We start from the raw sequence: 22,165 nt of genomic DNA on the forward strand, positions 1-22,165 counted from the left end.
CGGCAAAGGTGGCCGGAATCTCCGACTCCGATCAAGGCGATTTCATCCCCGAAGCAGCCACTTCCAGTCGATGTAACTCCCTCCACGGCTCGAATCTCCCTTCAATCCTTCCACAGACCTCAAGAGGGGATTGAGACAAGCAAAACCCACTCTTGAATCGAAGCAAACGGTGGCCGGAGGAGCGAGAACGACGCCGGCGAAGTGGAGGCCGCGCACGGGCTCGGGAGAGGGCTGGGTTTCCGTTTTTGGAAATCTGGCCTTCTTTGCAATTTCCTGAAAATTTCGTCCTTTTATACCAAAATGGAAAGTTTTTCCGAAGCCCATAACTTCTTCATACGAACTCCGATTCTCGCGTTCCGCATGTCCACGAACTCGTATCGACGCGCTCTACAACTTTCGTGAAGGAAGTTTTCGGAGAATCTCAACGTATCAAAAGTCAACCTTGAAACCCCCCTAATTCCACACTTTACGAATAAAAATTCGTCCGAAACACTTCCGCTCCGTCCACGAGCCACGAAATCGTCCGATACCCATAATTTAAATTCCGGAAAATCCTCGGAAAATAAATACGAATTTCTAGGGCATCACATGATATGATCGATTTAGAAAAAAAGGCAGAAATTAAACATACTGTTAAAGTAAAATGACAATTGGAATTGGTATACTCATTTCATTTCATAGTCCCTTTATATAGGGATAGAATTACAACGGAAATATCGATTTCATTAATGATACTAAATGCTGATTGATGGTAATACTGATTCCTTGATTCCCTCTCCGTCAGTCGCTTTGACGAAGGCACACAATGTGTTTTTCCTTTAACACTCCCCCTTGTGCCAAGTCAAAGACGAAATGGTGCATGAGTTGTTGCCTCACTAAAAACCTTGCCAGGTAACAATAAAAACCCTGTGGGACAAAAATAAACCTTGGTCGAAGGAAAAGAGCACAACGCACCTTCTACATATGTGTGTGTTAGACTCCCCTTGACGTCTACACCTCCTCTTGATCTTTACATTAATCAAGGGAGCTTGGAAAGTCTTCGCATTCCCATGTTTTTCACATGTTTCTCAAGTGTGGCCTTAGGCAGTGATTTGGTGAACAAATCTGCCACATTCTCCTCAGACCTTTCTTGATTCACTTGAATCTTGAGGAGGGCTTGTTGTTGCTGATTGTAGGAAAACTTTGGTGATATGTGTTTTGTATTATCACCCTTGATATGCCCTAGCTTCATCAGTTCGATGCAAGCTGCATTATCTTTATTAATGCAAGTAGGCTCTTCAGTGGTAGAACTCAAACCACTAGTCCCTCGAATATGTGTGATGATAGCTCTTAACCATACACATTCACGAATCGCCTCATGTAGAGTAATGATCTCTGAGTGGTTCGAGGAGGTAGCCACAAGGGTTTGCTTAGTTGATCTCCAAGATATCGTCGTGTTCCCACTGGTAAATACATAACCAGTTTGGGAACGACCTTTATGTGGGTCAGAGAGATACCCAGTATCAACAAAACCAACCAAAACTTCATTTGATGTTTCGGTGTAGTGAGTGGCGCTTTCGCCATCAACATATCCTTTAGGGATTGCAGTTTCATCTACGGTCCCTGTTGTCTCTCTATAGGGAAAGAACAGTTCCAAGTCAATGGTTCCTTTTAGGTATCGAATAATGTTCTTGATACCATTCCGGTGACGCTGCGTTGGCGCTTAGCTAAATCTAGCTAACAAGTTCACTGAGAATGCAATGTCTGGTCGAGTAAATTGGGCTAAGTACAATAATGCGCCTATTGCACTTAGATAGGGAATTTCAGCTCCCAACACCTTTTCGTCATCTTCCTTTGGACGAAATGGATCTTTCCTTGCATCCAAACTTCGACCGATCATGGGAGTGCTAGCAGGATGTGCTTTGTCCATGTTATATCTCCTAACTTTTGGACATATGCAGACTGGTGGATTAGTATTCCACAAACTAGGTGTTCTAGTTCAAGGCCTAGACAGAATCGAGTTTTCCCAAGATCCTTCATCTCAAATTCATATTTCAAGTAGCTTACGGTTTCTCTTATTTCATCAAAAGTACCTGTTATGTTCATATCATCGACATATACTGCTATAATTGCAAATCCGGAACTTGTTTTCTTTATGAATACGCAGGGGCATAATTCATCGTTCTTATATCCCTTCCTAATCAAGTAGTCACTTAGACGGGTATACCACATCCGCCTGGATTGTTTTAATCCGTAAAGTGAGCGTTTCAACCTAGTTGCAAACGCACTTCGTGGTTTAGAGTCACTTGACTTGGGTAATGTAAGGCCATCAGGCACTTTCATATATATATATATATATATATATATATATATATATATATCTCTGAATCTAGATCCCCATAGAGATATGTAGTAACCACATCCATGAGCTGCATTTCCAGTCCTTCTGAAACTACCAAGCTAACTAAGTAGCGGAATGTTATAACGTCCATTACGGGAGAGTATGTCTCCTCGTAGTCAATTCTAAGGCGTTGTGAGAAAACTTGAGCCACAAGGCGAGCCTTGTACCTCAGGACTTCATTCTTCTCATTACGCTTTCTGACAAAGACTCATTTATGTCCTACAGACTTTACACTTGGTGGGGTTAGCACTACCGGACCAAATACCTGTCTCTTTGTCAGAGAATCTAATTCTGCCTGGATTGTTTCTTTCCATTTAGGCCAATATGCTCTTTGTTGACATTTTGCAATAGAGCGTGGTTCGATATCATCGTGCTCTATGATTCCTTGAGCAACAGTATATATCATCAATGTGTATGGAAGATCTTTCTATCAACTCATACGCACTCTCATAATCCTTTGAGATTTCTTTGTTCTCTGGAATCATTTTAAACATCGGAGCGTCCTCCAGTATTGATTCATGGACATAACTATAATCAGAGACAATCTCATGAGAGGGATTCTATACATTGATGATTGGTTTGTGCCTTACTCACCCTCTTCTTCCTTGGGTGAGTGTCAATCGAACCAAGTGGCCTCCCCCTCTTCCTTGGGGAGCCACGACCTCAACCACACCTCCACTAAGTGCAGTTGCAGTGCCTCTATCTGCGGCACCGTTCCCCTTGTTGGGACTTCTAACCTTACAGGCACATTTGCAGCTGGTATATGTGATCTCATCACTTTTGCGATATCAGTAAACATATCAGGCATCGAATCTGCTATGTTCTGAAGATCGATTATTCTTTTCACTTCACTTTCACTTTGTGAAGTGCGGGGATCAAAATGAGACAGAGTGGGGACAAACCACGACAATTCTTGTAGTTCCCTTGGAAAATCCTTTTTCCTATCTCCCCCTAACGATGGGAAGACTGTCTCATCAAAGTGACAATCCTCAAATCTAGCGGTAAAGAGATCGCCTGTCAAGGGTTCCAAATAGCGGATAGTTTGTTGGGGATTCATATCCAACATAAATACTTAATCGTCTCTGAGGACCCATTTTGATGCATTGTGGGGGCGCAATAGGCACATATACTGCGCAACCAAATATGCGTAAGTGTGAAATGTCAGGCTCATATCCAGTTACCAACTGGTAAGCAGAAAAATGGTTGGCTAGCAGTGGGTCTGAAACGAATAAGTAAAGCTGCGTGCAATATTGCATAACCCCATGCAGATATAGGCAGGTTGGTGCGCATAACCAATGCCCTAGCCACCATCTGTAGCCTTTCGATGGTGGCTTCTGCGAGACCATTTTGTGTATGCACATGGGGTACATGATGCTCTACGTCGATCCCAATTGACATGCAACAATCATCAGCGTTATCAAGCCTTATAAACTTGATAGGGTGATCAGGGTGGTGAGCTCTTAAATGTATAATCTGTGCTAGGAGTTTTGCAAATGCAGCATTTCTTATGGAAAATAAAACGACATGTGACCAGTGTGTCGATGTATCCACCAGAACCATAAAGTACTTAAAATGGTCCGCATTCTGGATGGATAGGTCCACAGATATCTCCTTATATCCTTTGTAAGAATGGAATGTTTTATTTTATATCTTTAGCATAGGAAGGTCTCGATCATGTTTTTGCTAAAGAGCAGGCTTTGCAAAATGAGTGATGTGCCTTTGAAATAGTCAATGAGGCATAATGGGAGGTAGGCAGTGCTTCTGGTACTTCAGAAGGTAATGACTGCGTTTGAGCAGTACTAGGACCGACACCTTGCAGTGTGATGGATTTTTGTCCCATTTTATTTTTCACTCGAAAGAAGGGATGTCCATATGAGTTCTTTAAAATACGGATCATCATGTCACGATCGGGGTGCCCTAGGCGGTCATGCCAAAGCTTGTATGAGTCAGTGTCCCACATTTCACTGTTGGTGACAGTATAGGATTCAATGATCCGAATCGTAGTGAGGTACAGTCCACTAGATTAACTCATAAGTTTCCCTAAAATGCGTTTCCTTCCACATTCATTAGAGGTAATATAAAGGTATTTAGTTCCATTCTTACAGTGTGTTTTTACATGATAACCGTTGGCACGAATATCTTTGAAACTTAACAAGGTTCGATTAGCTCTTGGTGCATACAGAGCGTCTTTGACTTTAAATATATCTCAGATTCTTTAGAGTTTTTCTATTTTAGTAGAATGATAATCTTTTCATTCTAATAATAATTTTTTCTCTAGATGTATTGCTTTACATCTTTATATTGCAATTTCGAACCATGTAAATATATGTAGTAAATAAATTTGAATAAATTCAGTGCTTGAGAATAAAATTCAAAATTTATTAATGAGCCAACGATAATCAAATCAAGGTCTTGTTCTAATTCATCAAACCATTATTGAAATAAACTTTAAGACCAAGTAATAGTCTAATTAAAAATGAGGCATTAAGTCTTCACAACTGTCTTTGGAAAATAAAATGAAGGATTAATTTCAGTTTACCTACTCCAACTTTAGGGCAATCTTCATGTTAGTCCCTATTCTTTTAATTTCATCAAGACTGCCCCTGTACTCTCAATTTTAATCAGCCGTATCCAATCCATCTAAATCTTCCGTCAAGTGATGATGTGGCAGAAGACAGAGTTGCCAAATTCCTATAGTGCCCCTCATCAAACTTAAATGAAAAAAAAAAAAAACTAATCATTTTCTTCAATTTTCTTGGTTCTTCAATCTGCATCTATTACCGTTTTTGAGAATCTACAGAAGCAAAAACAACTATACTATACAAGATCAGAGTTAATCCCTCCATTTCACTCTAACCAAACTTAGTCCCAAATATTCAATTACCAATCAACCCAAAATCCTAACTTTTTGCAGAAACTAACAGGAACACGAACCCCAATTGATTTAGATGAAGCAAGAATATATTGAATCTAACCAACTCTCAATTATCAAATGTCCAAAACTTCATTGAACCCAGATAGATTGAACATAGACAAAACCCAATGTCCAAAATCTCATATTCAAACCCACAAAGCATGCAACTTGAGAATAAGAAAACAAACAAAATTGAAAATGAACAAAACCCAAGAGAAAAAATCTAAAATCTTTACCTAAATTGTGAACCCCCATAGCCAGGAGCAATGTGATTTGAATCACAAAAACAAATTGTAGATGAAGAAGCAAAGGAAGACGTTTCCTTATACAACAAACCCTCAAAACAATGCAGTATTGTTTCTATTAATGCCCGTCAAAGCAGAGGAGGAAATCATGAGTCTCCGGCGAGCCTGCTTAATAGAGATGGATGGAGAATAAAGTTGCGTCTGTAGAGAAAGTCGTGGTTCGAAGAAATTCAATGGCCGATTTCGACAGAAGGTTCTTGAATTCGAGCTCCAACTCTTTGGATTTGAGTTGCAGAAGTAGGTTTTCTTCATCGGAGTCAGACTCCATGTACAGATCGAGATCGAGGTCATCGTCTTCGTGCTACAGCATGCCGAGGCCCAAACCCATCCGAACCAGTGTCTTATCGACTCAACCCGAAACCCATAGGAAGCCGATGCAAGAAAACGGGTTCGTGAAGACGAAATCGAAGGCGTTGAAGATTTACAGCGGCTTGAAGAAGGTGAAGCAGCCAATCTCACTGGGTGGAAAACTCGTAGTTTCTCAATTCCATTTTCAACGGCGGAAATGGAAAGAAGGGAAACCCAGCCTTGTAAACAGACTGGGATTGACTCTGAGAGACCAGGTCAAAAACTGAAGAACTAGAGAGTTGTAGTAGAACCAAAGAACCAAGAAAATTGAAGAAAAATATTAGTTTTTTTTTTTTTTTCATTTAAGTTTGATGAGGGGCACTATAGGAATTTCACAACTCTGTCTTCTGCCACGTCATCACTTGACGGAAGATTTGGATGAATTGGACACGGCTGATTAAAATTGAGAGTACAGGGGTAGTCTTGATGAAATTAGAAGAATAGGGACTAACATGAAGATTGCCCTAAAGTTGGAGTATGTAAACTGAAATTAATCCTAAAATGAATAAAGCAGATCAGTCAAGATTGAGAGCATCCATTGACTTAGCAAGTTCCTCTTTGCCATTGAAGTCTGCAATTGTAAGGTTGACGTCTAGGTCATGACCTCCTTCTTCCATATAGTGAGCCTCTTGTTCTTTAGACTCTCTATACCTCTTGTAATTGGCTGCTACTCTGTTATTTGCTTGGCAGTTCTTGTACTAATGCCCAATGAATCCACACCTATAGCATGGTTCATTGTCAACTCTTTCCTTTTGCATCTTGTTTCCACGATCCCCATGTCCCTTTCCACGTGGTCACATTTTTTGATGCTATGTGAAAATGTTTTGTCAAATTCTTGGGCACAGGGCCTGTTTTCCCTTTTATTTCTGGGCTGAGGGCCTTTTCTTTGGGCCCTTTTTTTTTTCTCTCTCTTTTTTTTTTCCTGGGCCAGAGGGCTTAATTTGCCTTTTTTTTATATTATTCTTCTTTGGGCCGGGTCTTTTCTTTGGGCCCGGTCACCACTTTTCTTTTTTTCTCTTTTTTCTTCCTTCTTTTCTTTCTTTATTTTTCTCTCTTCTTTTTTGCTTCTGCTTTCTTCCTTCTGGTTTTTTCGTCTTCTGACTCTCTTGTGAGGGGTCTGCTGCCGGCGTTCAGATGGCTGCTGCAGGTGCCGGCATTCAAATGGCTGCGAGGTTGGGCCGGGTGTGGGTGCAGCGAGGTTGGGCCGGGGCTGCGCTTCGCAGTCGCGGGGACGCTGGGCGGTGAAGGGAAGAAGGATTCGGCGGGTTGAGGCCGGCTGGAATGGTGGATCTGCCGGTGTTGCAGGCGCGGGGGCGGTCTGGGCAGTGAGGCCAATCTGGGCTCGGTGGTGGGGTTAGGCAGCGAGGCTGTGCGTGCGTTGGGTTTGCAGGGGCCGCCCTGGAGGCCCGTGTGCTGGGCTAGCCACTGTGGTGCTTGGTCGGAGAGGCAAAGGTGAGGCGGTCTGGGCAGGGCCGGCCTAGGGAGAATTTTTTTTTTTTTTTGGCGGCAGAAAAGTAGAGTTTTTTTTTTTGTCTTGGCTATTGGCTCTGAGCGTGCTGATAACGTGTTAAAGTAAAATGACAATTGGAATTGGTCTACTCATTTCATTTCATAATCCATTTATATAGGGATAGAATTACAACGGAAATATCGATTACATTAATGATACTAAATGTTGATTGATTCGTAATTGCGCTGATTGATGGTAATCACTCATTCCTTGATTCCCTCTCCGTCAGTCGCTTTAACGAAGGCACACAATGTGTTTTTCCTTTAACACATACTAGATTATTGTTGTGTCACGTTGTTAAATAATTCATCAACGTGTTTTTAAGCTATTTCCGATATTTTGAAGACTTTGAGCGGTGATAAAATACGAGACCACTTAATAATGTTGTGTTTAAAAGTTTGCTCGCTACCTACATAATTGACTCTTCAAGTCTACGTTTTTTGTGTATCCAAAAAACATAATAAACTATCGTTATCATCTAAGATTAAAATGTGTCATACTTTGTAGTAGAGTTTGATATGATTGGTGCCCATTAGATAAAAAAAACCTGAATCTCATATGTATGCATCCAAAGGCTCTCTCTAGTCTTTGTTTAAGTATTGAAAACCATTTTTGATTTTTTTTTTTAAAAAAAACCAAAATTAATTTAGTTTCTGATTGAGCATCTGGGTGTCAGGCCCAATGAAACACTGTTTTGTCAATGGCCCAAGTTCGTTAATCGACTTGTCGCCACACAACTGTCACTCCTGGAAATCGAACTATAATCTGTTTCAAAAAAAACAAAAAGGATCTTGGATGGGTTTTGGGTTTTGGGTCGCTTGTGTTAGTAGCTACCTGAATCGAATTGCGGTAAAGAATCAGACTTTAGTGAAGCCTTGAAGGTGAAGCCAGCTATCGATAAAAAGCGTGTGAGTTGTCGCATTGAAGATTCCTCACTTGCGTCACTTTGTTCTCTGCTCTTATCTATAAAAGCATCACATTCCGATCTTGGGTTGTCTCCAGATATTTCTTTCAGAGGGTTTCAACAAGACACTAATTGGGTACATTTTAAATTTCGATTTCAAGTTGAGAATTTTTGGTTTTCGACAAGTAAAGAAACTGGATTTCTGGGTTGCATTGCAGTAAATGGAGGTCGTTTTGGAGAAGAAAGACGCTGCTGAATGGGTGTACAGAGGCGAAGGCGCTGCTAATCTCGTTCTTGCTTACATCGGATCCTCCCCAGCTTTTGTATGTTCATAATTTCATTACTCACTCATATAAAAGTGTTCCAACAATTTTGTTGACATTTTCATCTTTTATTATGAAAACCATGAGCTTGAAAAAGAAAAGCAATTTGGTATTGAAAGAATGAATTTTTGAGTAGTTGTAGTGTTGGTTTAAGGTTAAGATGGTTCTGTATTGGTGTATGCAGATCGGGAAAGTAATGCGCATACAGAAGGCGGCGAAAAGGAATGTGTCCGAACGTTCTAGCAGTCCCACAGCACTAAGCATGCATGAACGCCTGGTGTGGAAAGACTTGGAGGACGTAGTAACTTCCTCTAACAGAGAGCTTGCCAGCCAACTATATGTGAAGCATGTCATGACCCCTTTATTGGGTCCAAAGTTTGTTGATTCTGGGGTATGTATGGTTGTTTGTGCGAGGGTATTGAACTATTGAAGCATACTTTGATGCATTTAGTTTTGAGTGTTGTAAAGTATACTTGATGGTTTAGCTGTCTAACCTTCAAGTTGGATTTTGGCAGATGCGTGTCCATGCTTCTCGGGAATTCTTGGAGACAGTGGAGCAGAATGTAAATTGTCAGCGCCCAGCTTCTCGAGTTGATGCTGCTAAAGTTGATACCGAATGTGATTATGTGCTTCTCATGTCTGATCATTCTCTTTTTCCTAGTGGTAATTAGCGATCCTTTGTCAGTCACAAGTTTTGTTCGTGTTTTGCATTTAAACATTTGGAACTTTCTGTTCTGCACTAATCAATCAATCATAGCTAGTCAGGTATATAGGGTAATCTGTGTGATGGTTGGTCCAGCTTAGAGAACAATGGTTTATAGTCTTGGCTTTGATTGAACTTTTGTTTCCATGCCTGGTTTGATTACTTCCACTTAGAATTTCTCTCTCCGCCTTCTACTTTTCTAAGACACATCTACACTACAACTTATGGAAGCAGGGAGAGAAACCTGGAGATGGTATTCTACCTGGCGTCCTAGGGAATATGTATATAATAATATGTAGACACTCCTATCTATATGATAATATGATATGTCTTGTCATGCATATGACCAGAATTTTTTTCCTTTTGTTTTAACTTTTTATTAACGATTGTATGAGAAAGCTCTGACATGTCCACCACATAATAGTTTGAGCAGTAGTGTTTATTTTACTGTAGACTTCAGACAACGTGATAGTGAATATGCCTTGTACATTTCAGGTATTCAAGAAGGCGAAACCTGTATATCTGTAGAGATAAAGGTACTTTTCCATTAGTTGCCCTTTTTTTCTTGTTTATAATTGTCATGCAATTTTCCTGTTTAAGTAGACATGAGAAAACCTTCGAATTATACTTTCTCATTCCTGTTTTGTTTTCAATTTCCCCAAATTAGCCAAAATGTGGATTTCTCCCAACTTCAAAGTATATAGATGAAGGAAATGCCATCAAACGGAGGATTACTCGTTTTAGGATGCACCAGGCCCTAAAGTTGCATGATGGAGAGGTATTATTTTACTCTTCTTCTTTTGGTCAAATTATTTATAAAACAGGAATTGAATTGCTCATGTGCATCCCAGATATTTAATGGGAATGTTGTCTAATCTAGTTCTTAGATCTTTGCTGCACAAGTATTAGTAAAAGGAGTCCGGTTCTTGTCTTGTTAAATCATATTTAATTCTGAAGCTATGTTACAGGTATCGGAATATAGTGAATATGATCCACTTGATCTCTTCTCTGGATCGAAGGACAGAATACGTAAAGCTATCGAGGATCTCTTCGCTACCCCACAGAATAATTTCCGGGTATTCTTGAATGGTTCTCTAATATTTGGGGGATTGGGTGGTGGTGCAGCAAGTACCAATTTGGTGATTAGGGATAAAGTTGAAACAGCACTTAAGGGTGTCATTCAGGGAAGTGATGGCTTCCGCACAGTGAACTTTCTACAGCTTGTTGCTGAGACAGTTCATAGATCTGGAGTGATGGATCAGCTTCTGGAGATCCAGAAACTTGATAATCTTGACATAGATGGAGCTATCCATGCATATTATGACATTATTTCTGAGCCTTGCATGGTATGTACAGGATTGGGTAAAGACAAAGCGTCAAACAGATATTCTTCATTGCATTCCCTCTCTTTGGATGAAAGCTTAAAGATTGTGAAGGATTTTTTGATAGCTGCCACTGCAAAGGACTGCAGTTTGATGATTAGTTTTAGACCAACGAAAGATGGGAGTACAGGATCTCCGTATAATAATGTGTATCTGGAATCAACCAATCAATTTTATGATTACAAGGTATTGGGATTTTTATAGCATTTCTTTCAATAATAGCAGTTCAGAGCTGAATTGCTTTTACTTTTATTCTTTAAAGGTTCATAGATTTAATTTTGCTCAAGTTGGAAACTAGAGTTCTTGGTTGGGGAAATCATTCCTAATAGCTTATTTATGGTGCAATTTCGTAGGTGCATTTCATTGACCTGGATCTGAAATCTTTGAAGAAATTGGAAGAATATTATGAGTTGGACAAAAAAATCGTACGCTGCTACAATGAAATGGTGGAAACTAAGGAAAGATTAAATAAAACTACAAGCACCGAGGCTTGTCAAACTGCGGACTGAGATTAGTTACGATGCCATGGAGGATGCTGTACTTTAAAACTTTTGAGTAAGTTCAAGTTATGCTGTCGATTATTGCTGTCTCCACTTGTAATATGTGTAACAAAAGAAATTGTAATTCTATGTGTAACAGAAATTGTAATGCTATGTGCAGCCAAAAAAAATTGTAATCAGATGCAAACTTCTTGCCTTTTGGCCGTCATTTCTGTATTAGTCTTGTTTCTCAAAAGTTAAAAGGCTCTCTCTCTCTCTCTCGTTTCTCAACCAATGACTAATGCACTGATAAGTTTAGTGTTTGCATGAAGGGTTTGTGTAGAAAAGATAAAGATACCGGATTATGCACTGTAAGTTTGATACTAATGTTGAGCAGTACAGTATCCTGTTGAGTTTACCCATTAACTAGGAGGCAAATCATATAATTTGTTAAATCATACATAATTGGTCCTACTTTGTAATCAAGGCATGTTCCTCGCTTCCTTAATGGAGTTTAAGAAGGGAAGAGCAGAGTGATGGAACCCCTTGTTTAAAAGAGATGAGGAGAGATTGATAAAACCGAATTTTGGGGATCTACAGTGAAAGTGACGTATAACTAACTGTAGAGTGATTTCATCAAAGCTCACATGGCCTATTAATTCATACAGCTGGATCAATTTGTAGTACAACTATAGGAAAGAAATGCAGAAGTTACTCATGGTGTTTTCTAAGTTTCTAACCTTTTTTTTTTTTTTTTTTTTACTGAACTGTCATATGCTTCTGTTTTCTTAGCGGATTCCCTAGGGAATCAACTGTTGATCTGAGTTTGTATATTTTCATTTAGTTCGAATTTATTTATTTTTTAATTGTTTTAAGCTTTCATGATAGTTCTTAATATGTTTGAAGTTTCCCTTAACAAACCAAATATTCATCTTTTCCCATTGATTGTGCAGCTTATCCTTTTATCAAAAGCATCTTGCAGTTTTGGACAATGGACCATCTGTGGGCAGTAACTTATGAAATTTCTCACAACTCTCTGACCTGCAAAGTATGATTTGAAGTTGATATTTGTAACTGCATTGTCAAGCCACGAACAGCACATGATTTGGAAGAATCAGTGAGCCTGATACTAGAATACGTCTCTGGACCAGGACGTGTGGCCAATATGGAAGATTCTGTACACTCTGGTCACTCAACTTTGCCATTTTGATCAGCTTAATATTTGTTATACTGAATATAAAGGCTGTGACTTGGCTTTATCTTGTGATGTACAAAGAGCTTCTCAACTGTATACAGGTCAGTGTCTCTGGCCTCTCTTCTCCATCTTTCTATCTCCTTGTGTGGGTGGATCTGACGCAGTTGAAGGAGCTGATTCAAGTAGGACAGAAAGAGGAATTAATAGGTTCCAGAAGTGGGTCATGTTTGCCCATTCAACTGAGCCCACTAAAGCCAAAATGAGAAACTGAATGCCATTACTATATACCAAGTGACCAAAACATTGTGTAATGTTTAGTCCTCATTATTTTCTGCTGACATCCTAATGCTAAAATCACATAAGAATAGTTGGTTTGTTCAAAAATAGTTGTGTACTTTTACTAGAATTAAAACTTGCTGTAAACTGACACACCTGTTTTTGTACAAATAGTTGTTTGGGACACTAGTTAAATTTTCTTCTCAATATTGTTGTACATTCGTACCCGCATTATTTAAATTTGCCGTAAAATGTTGTTGAACTTTGTAATAGATAGAGACTAATAGGAAAGGATGGGCATTTTGTAAAGGGGTTTTGTCCATTTACCCCATTTCTAGGGATTTTTTTCCCACTTACCCCATTAAGTTTTTTTAATTCCCTCTTACCCAATACACTCTAAGGGAGTCTTCCCTAATACCCCATTAAGATTTTTTTTTTGTTTTTAATTATTTTTTAATACCATTTTACCCCTCACCCCTTTGTTACTTAAAGAGAGAGAGAGAGAAAATGGAAGAGAGAGAAACCATAGGAGACTTCGCCGGAGACCGTCACCGGCGGCCGAAATCCGTCACCGGCTTCCGGCCGCCGGAATCCGGTCACGGGCTGCCGGATTCCGATCAACTTTCGCCGGATTCCGGTCAACTTTCGCCGGATTTCGGTCATCGGCTGCCGCCCACCGGAATTTGCTGAAAATCTCACCGGAAAGTTTTTTTGCCCCCAATAGACATCTATTGCCCCCCAATAGATGTCTATTGGCCCAATAGTCTATTGCCCCCTAATAGACGTCTATTGACCCCCAATAGACGACTATCAGCCATGTATTGCCCCCCAATAGACGTCTATTGCCCCCCAGTAGACGTCTATCAGCCATGTATTGCCCCTCAATAGACGTGACGTCTATTGCCCCCCAATACACTTGTATTGCCCCCCAATAGACGTCTATTGCCCCCTAATACAACTTTCGGTCACCGGAATGAGAACTAATTTTTCAAAATTAAACAAATAAAACTTCAATTAAAGAAAAAAAATGAAGAGATTACATCAATTCAAAACGTCTATTGCCCTCAAATAGACGTTTACTACCCCCCCAATAGACCTTTTACGAGCCTCTATTGCCCTAATAGAACTTTTTTTTCTTTTCATTTTGGGCTTTTGACCCATTTTACCGCAAAAAAAGTGCTATGGCTCCATCTTCCATAGTATTCCCAGAAAGCCAGCCACATATCCATCTTCCTTGCTTTTCAACTTATTATAAACAACAATATCAATACAGCGAGAAAAACACCAAGTTGTTGTTATTTGTATAAGCAACAATTGCTTGATAGACCTGCATCGAGACATAGATTCACATATGTAGACAATATCCAACAAAATTTATAAAACAAGTTTCGTAAATAACTAAAGGAGGATAATTCATGCAATTATGCAGTTCTGATGCAGAACCATCTGCAATTTTCTAAATACGAAGCAAAATTCCATTCTTGACTGCATCAATAGTACGCAACAGAAGCAATTTTAGTGTGCAATCACAAACAAACTTCTCTGACCACAAAACACGGAGCAATATTGCTTCATTTGCCCATAATCACAATGAATCCCAATTTTGGTCGAGCTCGAGCGCCAAATCTCGCCGGAGATGAGCCAAACTTGCTGCTAAGCTAGCTAGTTGGACTATCAGAAATAGCAAACAATGTTCGAAGCATCAAATTCGAAATCAAATCAGAACCCTACAACCCCAAAATCAGAGTCGCCGGAGACCAAAACGGAACGGGCCGTTACCTGAGACTGCTCGACGCACTGCTGGAACAGATCCATGTCGTCTTCACCGTCAAAGTCTTCATCGTCTTCTTCGTAGACGGTGACGAACTGGGCCGGCAGGAAATCAGGATCGGAGGAGATGTAGAGGTCGAAGTCGTTGGAGGACCAGTAGGGGAGGGATTCGAAGGCTTGTTTATATGGTTGTCCTCATCGGCGAGGGTGAGGAGAGAGAGAGAGAGAGAGAGAGAGAGAGAGAGAGAGAGAGAGAGAGAGAGAGAGAGAGAGAGAGAGAGAGAGAGAGAGAGAGAGAGAGAGAGAGAGAGAGAGAGAGAGAGAGAGAGAGAGGGAGTGTGTTGCTCGTGCCGGAGAGAGAGGAGAGATAGAGGAGCATGGCATCGATGTCTTTTTCCAAGTAGGCTGAGGGCAAAAATGTCATTTTACTTCAAATAGGGTAAGTGGGAATAAAAATCTCTTGCTGGGGTAAGTGAGATAACTTTGGCTCATTTTGAGGCTTTTGGTCAAGGACCCTTTTGTAAAACTGTGGTTTAGCTTAGAATGTGGTATGTGGGTAATGTTTGCCCATTCAACTGAGCCCACTAAAGCCAAAATGAGAAACAGAATGCCATTACTATATACCAAGTGACCAAAACATTGTGTAATGTCTGGTCCTCATTATTTTCTGCTGACATCCTAATGCTAAAATCACATAAGAATAGTTGGTTTGTTCAAAAATAGTTGTGTACTCGGGTGATAAGCATGTTTACTAGAATTAAAACTTGCTGTAAACTGACACACCTGTTTTTGTACCAACAGTTGTTTGGGACACTAGTTAAATTTTCTTCTCAATATTGTTGTACATTCGTACCCGCATTATTTAAATTTGCAGTAAAATGTTGTTGAACTTTGTATAGATAGAGACTAGTAGGAAAGGATGGGCATTTTGTAAAACTGTGGTTTAGCTTAGAATGTGGGATGTGGGTAATGTTTGCCCATTCAACTGAGCCCACTAAAGCCAAAATGAGAAACTGAATGCCATTACTATATACCAAGTGACCAAAACATTGTGTAATGTCTGGTCCTCATTATTTTCTGCTGACATCCTAATGCTAAAATCACATAAGAATAGTTGGTTTGTTCAAAAATAGTTGTGTACTCGGGTGATCAGCATGTTTACTAGAATTAAAACTTGCTGTAAACTGACACACCTGTTTTTGTACAAACAGTTGTTTGGGACACTAGTTAAATTTTCTTCTCAATATTGCTGTACATTCGTACCCGCATTATTTAAATTTGCCGTAAAATGTTGTTGAACTTTGTAATAGATAGAGACTAGTAGGAAAGGATGGGCATTTTGTAAAACTGTGGTTTAGCTTAGAATGTGGGATGTGGGTAATGTTAGCCCATTCAACTGAGCCCACTAAAGCCAAAATGAGAAACTGAATGCCATTACTATATACCAAGTGACCAAAACATTGTGTAATGTCTGGTCCTCATTATTTTCTGCTGACATCCTAATGCTAAAATCACATAAGAATAGTTGGTTTGTTCAAAAATAGTTGTGTACTCGGGTGATTAGCATGTTTACTAGAATTAAAACTTGCTGTAAACTGACACACCTGTTTTTGTACAAACAGTTGTTTGGGACACTAGTTAAATTTTCTTCTCAATATTGCTGTACATTCGTACCCGCCTTATTTAAATTTGCCGTAAAATGTTGTTGAACTTTGTAATAGATAGAGACTAGTAGGAAAGGATGGGCATTTTGTAAAATTGTGGTTTAGCTTAGAATGTGGGATGTGGGTAATGTAAATTCTGCATTGATTGCATATTGGAGATTTGGAGGGCATAGGTGATCCAATTAAGAGCCCTTCTGAATAGCATTTACTTCTGGCCAACTACTGACTGTCATTTGTACCGAACAAATATAGAAGAATACCAAAATGCTGAAAGTATAATCAAACAGAATAGAGTACTGAGAGAGCATTTCATATATAGCACCTCTACTAGTCTCCTCTAGATCTCTTTTCTTTCATTAGTAGCTTGTTCTAGTTTACTCTCTATAAATCTTCGCTGGAAGATTCTTTATCAAGATCATGTCTAAGGTTCCGTTTCTACCACTCTGTACCTGCATTAGATTATTTTGCCTGCATCATGTGTTTTGTTTTTCCTCTCTTTTCCTGCCATGTAATATTTAGTTGTTGGCTGGCAACCGGTGTCTTTCACTGACACACTGCAATACTCAGATGGAATTTATTTTCTTCTGAGCACAGAAGTACAAAATAACTGATCTGATCTGACCTCCACTGATTCTCTGTACTGCAGAAAACTGTAGTGTCAGTAGAGCTGCTGTGTTCAAAGTGCAGGAAAAAGGTGATGAAGTTAGTCGCAACAGTAGAAGGGATAACTTCCATTGTCCTGGACCCGTCAAAAAATACAGTGACAGTAACCGGGGAAGCCGATCCGGTAAAGGTCATTCACAAGGTGAGGAAGTTCAGAAAATCTGCTTCGGTTGTGAGCATCGGTCCTCCAAAGCCGGAAGAGAAGAAGGATGAGAAGAAAGACAAAGACGGCCATGGCCTTGTTCCTTACATACCAAGGACATGTCAAAGATGTGATGTCTGGTATGTGGTTGCTGAAGATGGTTATAACAATTACTGTTCCGTTATGTAATTATATTTACTGTTCTGTATGTAATATGAAACGTCATGTATCAATAATAGCCAGTTGTATTTCATGTTAAAATTCAATCATTGCTGATAAGCTAAATAATAAAGGCAAAAAATATTTCTGTAATTGATGAATGAATTGGACGTGTATGTGTTTGTGTTAATTCAACAAAATCCATAATCGTGTGTAGGTTTCCGACCAAATTCTCACTGGTCGTTGGTATGTAAACATGTTGATTTGATTTTGATGTATACGAATGTAGTATGAAATAATAAAAATCAAAGGTCTTGTCCATAAATCAATTCCAATCTAAACCATGAACTGAAAGCTCCTCTCCAACGTTTGTGAAGAAATAGACTATGGAAGCGATGGTCACGTTTCAGATTTTGTTCACTTTCAGACAGCTAATCATATAAACCTTCACAATAATGAAATGAACCTTTATGTTGAAGGATATCGACATAATGTGTACCTCTACAAACTAGGGTTTAGAATTGTAATAGGAAAGTGTTATAGGTATTTAATTGTATTCGGATTCTCTTACCTTTTGTATACCTTGTAACTTATAAGGGCTCTTATTATCAATAATAAACACACAATTCTATTCTCCTACAACACGTTATCAGCACGAGTTCTAACCCTAGCTTCAGAAAAGTAAAAACCCTAGAAGAAAAAAAAACTTTTTCTTCTCTGCCGTCAACCCAAAACAAAACAAAACAAAAAAAAAACTCCATTCCGGCCTCCTCCCTGCAGCAAGTCTGCCTTCAGCCGCAGCCTGCAACTCCCACTGTCGTGCGCCTCCTGCCAGCACACCCGCGCATCTTCCAGCCTCCTGCCGAAATCTCCTCTGCAACTTCCTGCTGCACGACCTGCAACACCTGCTGCAAAGCCCCTGCACTCCTACCATCCCACCAGCGACGCACCCCTGCCAGCCAACGCTGCCCAGCAGCCCTCCGCTATGCAACTTCCTGCTGCACAGCCCGCACAGCACCGAACGAAGAAGAACAGAGGGAAGAAACGAAGAAGAAGAAGACCGAAAAAAAAAACAGAAAAAAGAAGGGACCCGGCCCAAGAAAAAAAAGAAAAAAAAAAGAAAAGGAAAGGACCCAGCCGGCCCAGAAGAAAAAAAAGGAGAGAAAAAAAAAAAAGGAGAAGGGCTGGGCCCGAAAAAAAAAAAAAAAAAAAAAAAAAAAAAGGGAGGAAGAAGAAAAAAAGGAAGGGAGAAGGGCAGCCCACCAACTGTCAATTTCCGACCAGATTCTAGCAATCCTAATTTAACTACAAGCCTGCATCAACACGCGTGTGTCTTCAAGCCAAAGACAATCACGTAAGTTTTTATAATTAAGGTTGCTGCTTTCTTGTATTTAAATTCCTTTTATTTCCTGCAAATATTGGAATATATGTTGCCAAATGATTTAGATATTTAACAAAGCGGAATTGTGGGGATTCACGCTTAACGAACTAAGAGTGTTCGTATGAACTAAGAGTGTTCATAATTAAACGAACTAAGAGTGTTTGTGTGAACTAAGAGCGTTCACAATGCTTGGACTAAGAGCGTCTGTAAGCATCAAATTGTGACCATATTAAAACATCATTGTTTGGTCTAATCCAAAAGAGATTCTTGGAAATTGATTTCTTGGTAGCATAGCTCGGAAATCTTATTGTTTTAGTTTTCGTGGAAGTTTAACTCCGAAACTAATATATCTTCTCTTCTTATTTTCAGGATGTCGAATGAACCTAGACTCGACTTTCCCATGCTTGACTCAACAGGCTCGGATTACCACAGTTGGGTAATCGATGTTGAGAACCATCTCACTTCAAAGGGAATATTACCCATAATCCAGGCACCTAACCCGGATCTTGTGTTCGTGCAAACACCTACAAAGCATGCTCAAGCAGTTATCTTGATGCGACGCCATATGGACAAGACACTCAGATTGGAGTATATATCGATCAAGAATGCAAGAGAGCTATGGGTAGCGCTAGAAGAGAGCTATGGGTAGCGCTAGAAGAGAGCTATGGGTAGCGCTAGAAGAGCGCTTTGGCAATGTCCAAGATTCCCTCCTCCCTGACTTGAAGGTTCAATGGAACAACCTACGCTTTGCTGATTTCAAGTCTGTTGCTGAATATAATTCAGAAGCTCTTCGCATACAGTCCATGTTGAGGTTTTGTGGACAACCTGTCACAGAGCAAGAGCTAATTGAGAAAACTCTCTCCACCTTCCCTGTTTCAGCCATTGTGGTATCAAAGCAATACCGTACTGAAGTCAATGCTGGACGGATCACGAGGTTTCATCAGCTTATCAATGTTATATCTGTAGCTGAGAAACATGATAACATACTCGTGAGGAATTATAATTCAAGGCCCATTGGAACTAAGAGCGTTCATGAGGCAAATTATAATGCACCCAAAGGAGGGCGCAAGGAGCAGTACCCTAAGAATGGGGGACATGAGGGACGTATGGGCCCATATAACCGCCCTAACCAGGAAGGAAACCGCGAGTTTGGTGTGGATACACGTGGTGGTAATGCCACACGTGGGAGAGGGGGTCGTGGTATCCCTAGCCGTAATGGTGGCTCAATGGGTCGTGGTAGTGGCACCAACCCTCCTAGGGAACGCCCGCAACGTGCACAACGTGCACCTCAATTAAAGGGAGGCAACCACAATGATGAGTGTCATCGATGTGGATCAATTGAGCATTGGTTCAAGCAATGCAATGCAAGCGAGGAACTAGCTTCAAGATACAGGGCATATAGGGACCTGAGAGAGCAAGAAGTGTACCTTGCAGAAGAAGAAGAAGATGGTGGAGATGTCAATCTCACCTTAGAGGACTTCAAATCTGAAGAGGAATTGCACAAGGATGCAGCAGACTTTGATTAGATTAGTCCTTTTATTTTTCCAAGAACTTTTGTAATGGCAATTTGCCTTAGTCAATAAATGACAATTGTATTAACTCTTTCTTATGTGGCGGACCCAATAAAATGTGATGTCTAGGAAAGTCATTGAGATTATTGGTACTTAAGAGAGCCTCGCTCCACCAACATCTCTCTCTACTTTCCTGGTCATATTTGATTGGAGTTACCAAGCGGATAGAGTGACTACAATGTGTCTTACTTTGATTTTATTTTGGATTAGATTTTTGGAAACTTTGATGTAATCATTGGCTATTAATAAAGTGTCAATTCTTTTACTTAATGTCTTGGACATACCTTAATTCGAACTTTATTATATAAGAGCCAATGGTTTTCATGTGGAAACACATTATGAGAATGGACAGAGTTCCTTTGCATCACCTCTAATGACTACGGACGTGAACGAGTATTAGAGAAACTTATGTGTCGCTCTAGTGGGTTGTAGGCAACCACTATCTGAGTTATTGAACCTCTAATGACTACGGACATGAACGAGTATTAGAGAAACTTATGTGTCGCTCTAGTGGGTTGTATGCAACCACTATCTGAGTTATTGAATCCAACCATGTCATGAGAGACGACTTATGGGATTTTGACACATATAGGCTTTGACATGATGATCAGTGTATTAAAGACTTTACACGGACATCCATTTTCAGAACGAAGAAAAGTAAGAACCACGAATTGGTTAGAGGAGATGCACATGCGCCTCATGGAGCCATGATTGTGCAAAGACCGGCCATACATGGCCGGCGCCGCCTACCCCCTGCGGCAAATACATGGCATTGACGCCATAAACTCCTCTCTCTACTTCTCAAGTCTATTCTGACATTATGGCTTCACCAAAACCTTCATTGGTTGATTATAAAGCTCATGTTTCGTTCTGTAAAGCCTGTTATTTAGGATTGAGACCATCCTATGCAAAGGAGATTGAGGAAATAATTCCATTCTTACAAAGAATCTAAGGGAATTCTTTGGATTTGATCAACCAACTTGCGGACCGTATAGATGTTTTATGGTGTTGGTTGATACGCAAACACGCTGGTCACGTGTTGTGCCATTATCCACTCGTAATGCTGCTTATACTACACTCCTAGCACATAACATATGGCTACGGGCTCACTACCCAGATCATCCCATCCAGTCAATTTGACTTGATAATGCTAGAGAGTTTACATCGACAATTTTCGATGACTATTGCATATCATTGGGTATTGATATCAAGTATCATATTCCCATGTACACACCCAATTGGTCTCACAGAAAAGCCACCATTAAACGACTACGATGGTAGCCCGGACATTGGTAATGCGCACCAATATTTCCGCTCGGATTATGCAATATCGCATGCAGCTATGCTAATTCGTCTACGACTCATAGCAGTCACTCAACTTTTATTTGCATTACAGCTAGTGACTGGGTTCGAGTCTAATATCTCGTATTTATGCATATTTGAGTGTGCGGTTCATGTGCCAATTGCGCCACCACAGCGCATCAACATGAGTCATTGCAACGAATGCATATATATATATATATTTGTTGGACATAAGTCTCCAACTATAAGTCCGCTATGTAGAACCCTTGACAGGCGATCTCTATTTGTCACTTTGATGAGACAGTCTTCCCGCCGTTAGGGGGAGATTAGAACGTCAATGTTCAACAGGAACGACAGGAATTGTCGTGGTCTGTCCCCACTATGTCTCATCTTGATCCCCTAAAAGTGACGAGATCACATATACCTGTTGCAAACATGCCTGCAATGATCGATGTCCCCACAAGAGGACATGGTGCCACCCAGAGAAGATGGGTACTGCACCACTACCATGGATGATAGTATGGTGACGCCACAAAGGTGGCATAATGGCGTCACAGGCCATGGGTTCCGCTAGAGAGAGTAGGAGACCCATAGGTTCGATGGATTCTCGCCTTAAGAAGAGAACGAGTTTGGCACAACTTGATCCATTGATCATTGATACTCAAAATCCGTCTCATGAGAATATTTTGGATTGTGGTTATGTCCAAGAGACATCGTTGGGGGACGCCTCAATGTTAGAACCAATTCCTGAGAATATAGAGATCTCTACGAACTACACTAGTGTACATGAGGAC

At 40.2% G+C, this 22,165-nt stretch overlaps 2 protein-coding genes across 3 annotated transcripts; both read left to right on the plus strand.

Moving 5' to 3' along the window:
* Window positions 1-8,223: 8,223 nt before the first annotated feature.
* Window positions 8,224-11,511, plus strand: LOC112174388 (inositol-pentakisphosphate 2-kinase). The gene is made up of 8 exons (XM_024312154.2): window positions 8,224-8,497; window positions 8,580-8,684; window positions 8,869-9,075; window positions 9,200-9,347; window positions 9,883-9,923; window positions 10,055-10,165; window positions 10,356-10,955; window positions 11,123-11,511. The coding sequence occupies exons 2-8, from the start codon at window positions 8,583-8,585 to the stop codon at window positions 11,276-11,278; spliced, it is 1,365 nt and encodes a 454-aa protein (XP_024167922.1). The 5' UTR covers window positions 8,224-8,497; window positions 8,580-8,582; the 3' UTR covers window positions 11,279-11,511.
* A 701-nt stretch (window positions 11,512-12,212) lies between these two features.
* Window positions 12,213-17,262, plus strand: LOC112174389 (heavy metal-associated isoprenylated plant protein 2). 2 transcript variants are annotated; one of them, XM_024312155.2, is made up of 2 exons: window positions 12,213-12,544; window positions 16,800-17,262. In XM_024312155.2, exons 1-2 carry the CDS (start codon window positions 12,515-12,517, stop codon window positions 17,145-17,147), a joined length of 378 nt encoding a protein of 125 aa, XP_024167923.1. In that variant the 5' UTR covers window positions 12,213-12,514; the 3' UTR covers window positions 17,148-17,262. The 2 variants fall into 2 exon arrangements, with proteins under 2 accessions (XP_024167923.1, XP_024167924.1); XM_024312156.2 differs by lacking the exon at window positions 12,213-12,544 and adding an exon at window positions 16,306-16,579.
* The last annotated feature ends 4,903 nt before the right edge of the window (window positions 17,263-22,165 follow it).

The sequence above is a fragment of the Rosa chinensis genome, chromosome 6, assembly GCF_002994745.2.
Source record: "Rosa chinensis cultivar Old Blush chromosome 6, RchiOBHm-V2, whole genome shotgun sequence".
NCBI lineage: Eukaryota > Viridiplantae > Streptophyta > Magnoliopsida > Rosales > Rosaceae > Rosa > Rosa chinensis.

Bases quoted from the DNA above. Each gene is read 5' to 3' on its own strand.
- LOC112174389 (XM_024312155.2), top strand. From the start codon at position 12,515: ATGTACAAAGAGCTTCTCAACTGTATACAG. The intron at 12,545-16,799 runs GTCAGTGTCTCT...TCTGTACTGCAG, and splicing joins AGCTTCTCAACTGTATACAG to AAAACTGTAGTGTCAGTAGA.
- LOC112174388 (XM_024312154.2), top strand. From the start codon at position 8,583: ATGGAGGTCGTTTTGGAGAAGAAAGACGCTGCTGAATGGGTGTACAGA. The intron at 9,076-9,199 runs GTATGTATGGTT...GGATTTTGGCAG, and splicing joins CAAAGTTTGTTGATTCTGGG to ATGCGTGTCCATGCTTCTCG. The intron at 10,956-11,122 runs GTATTGGGATTT...GCAATTTCGTAG, and splicing joins ATCAATTTTATGATTACAAG to GTGCATTTCATTGACCTGGA.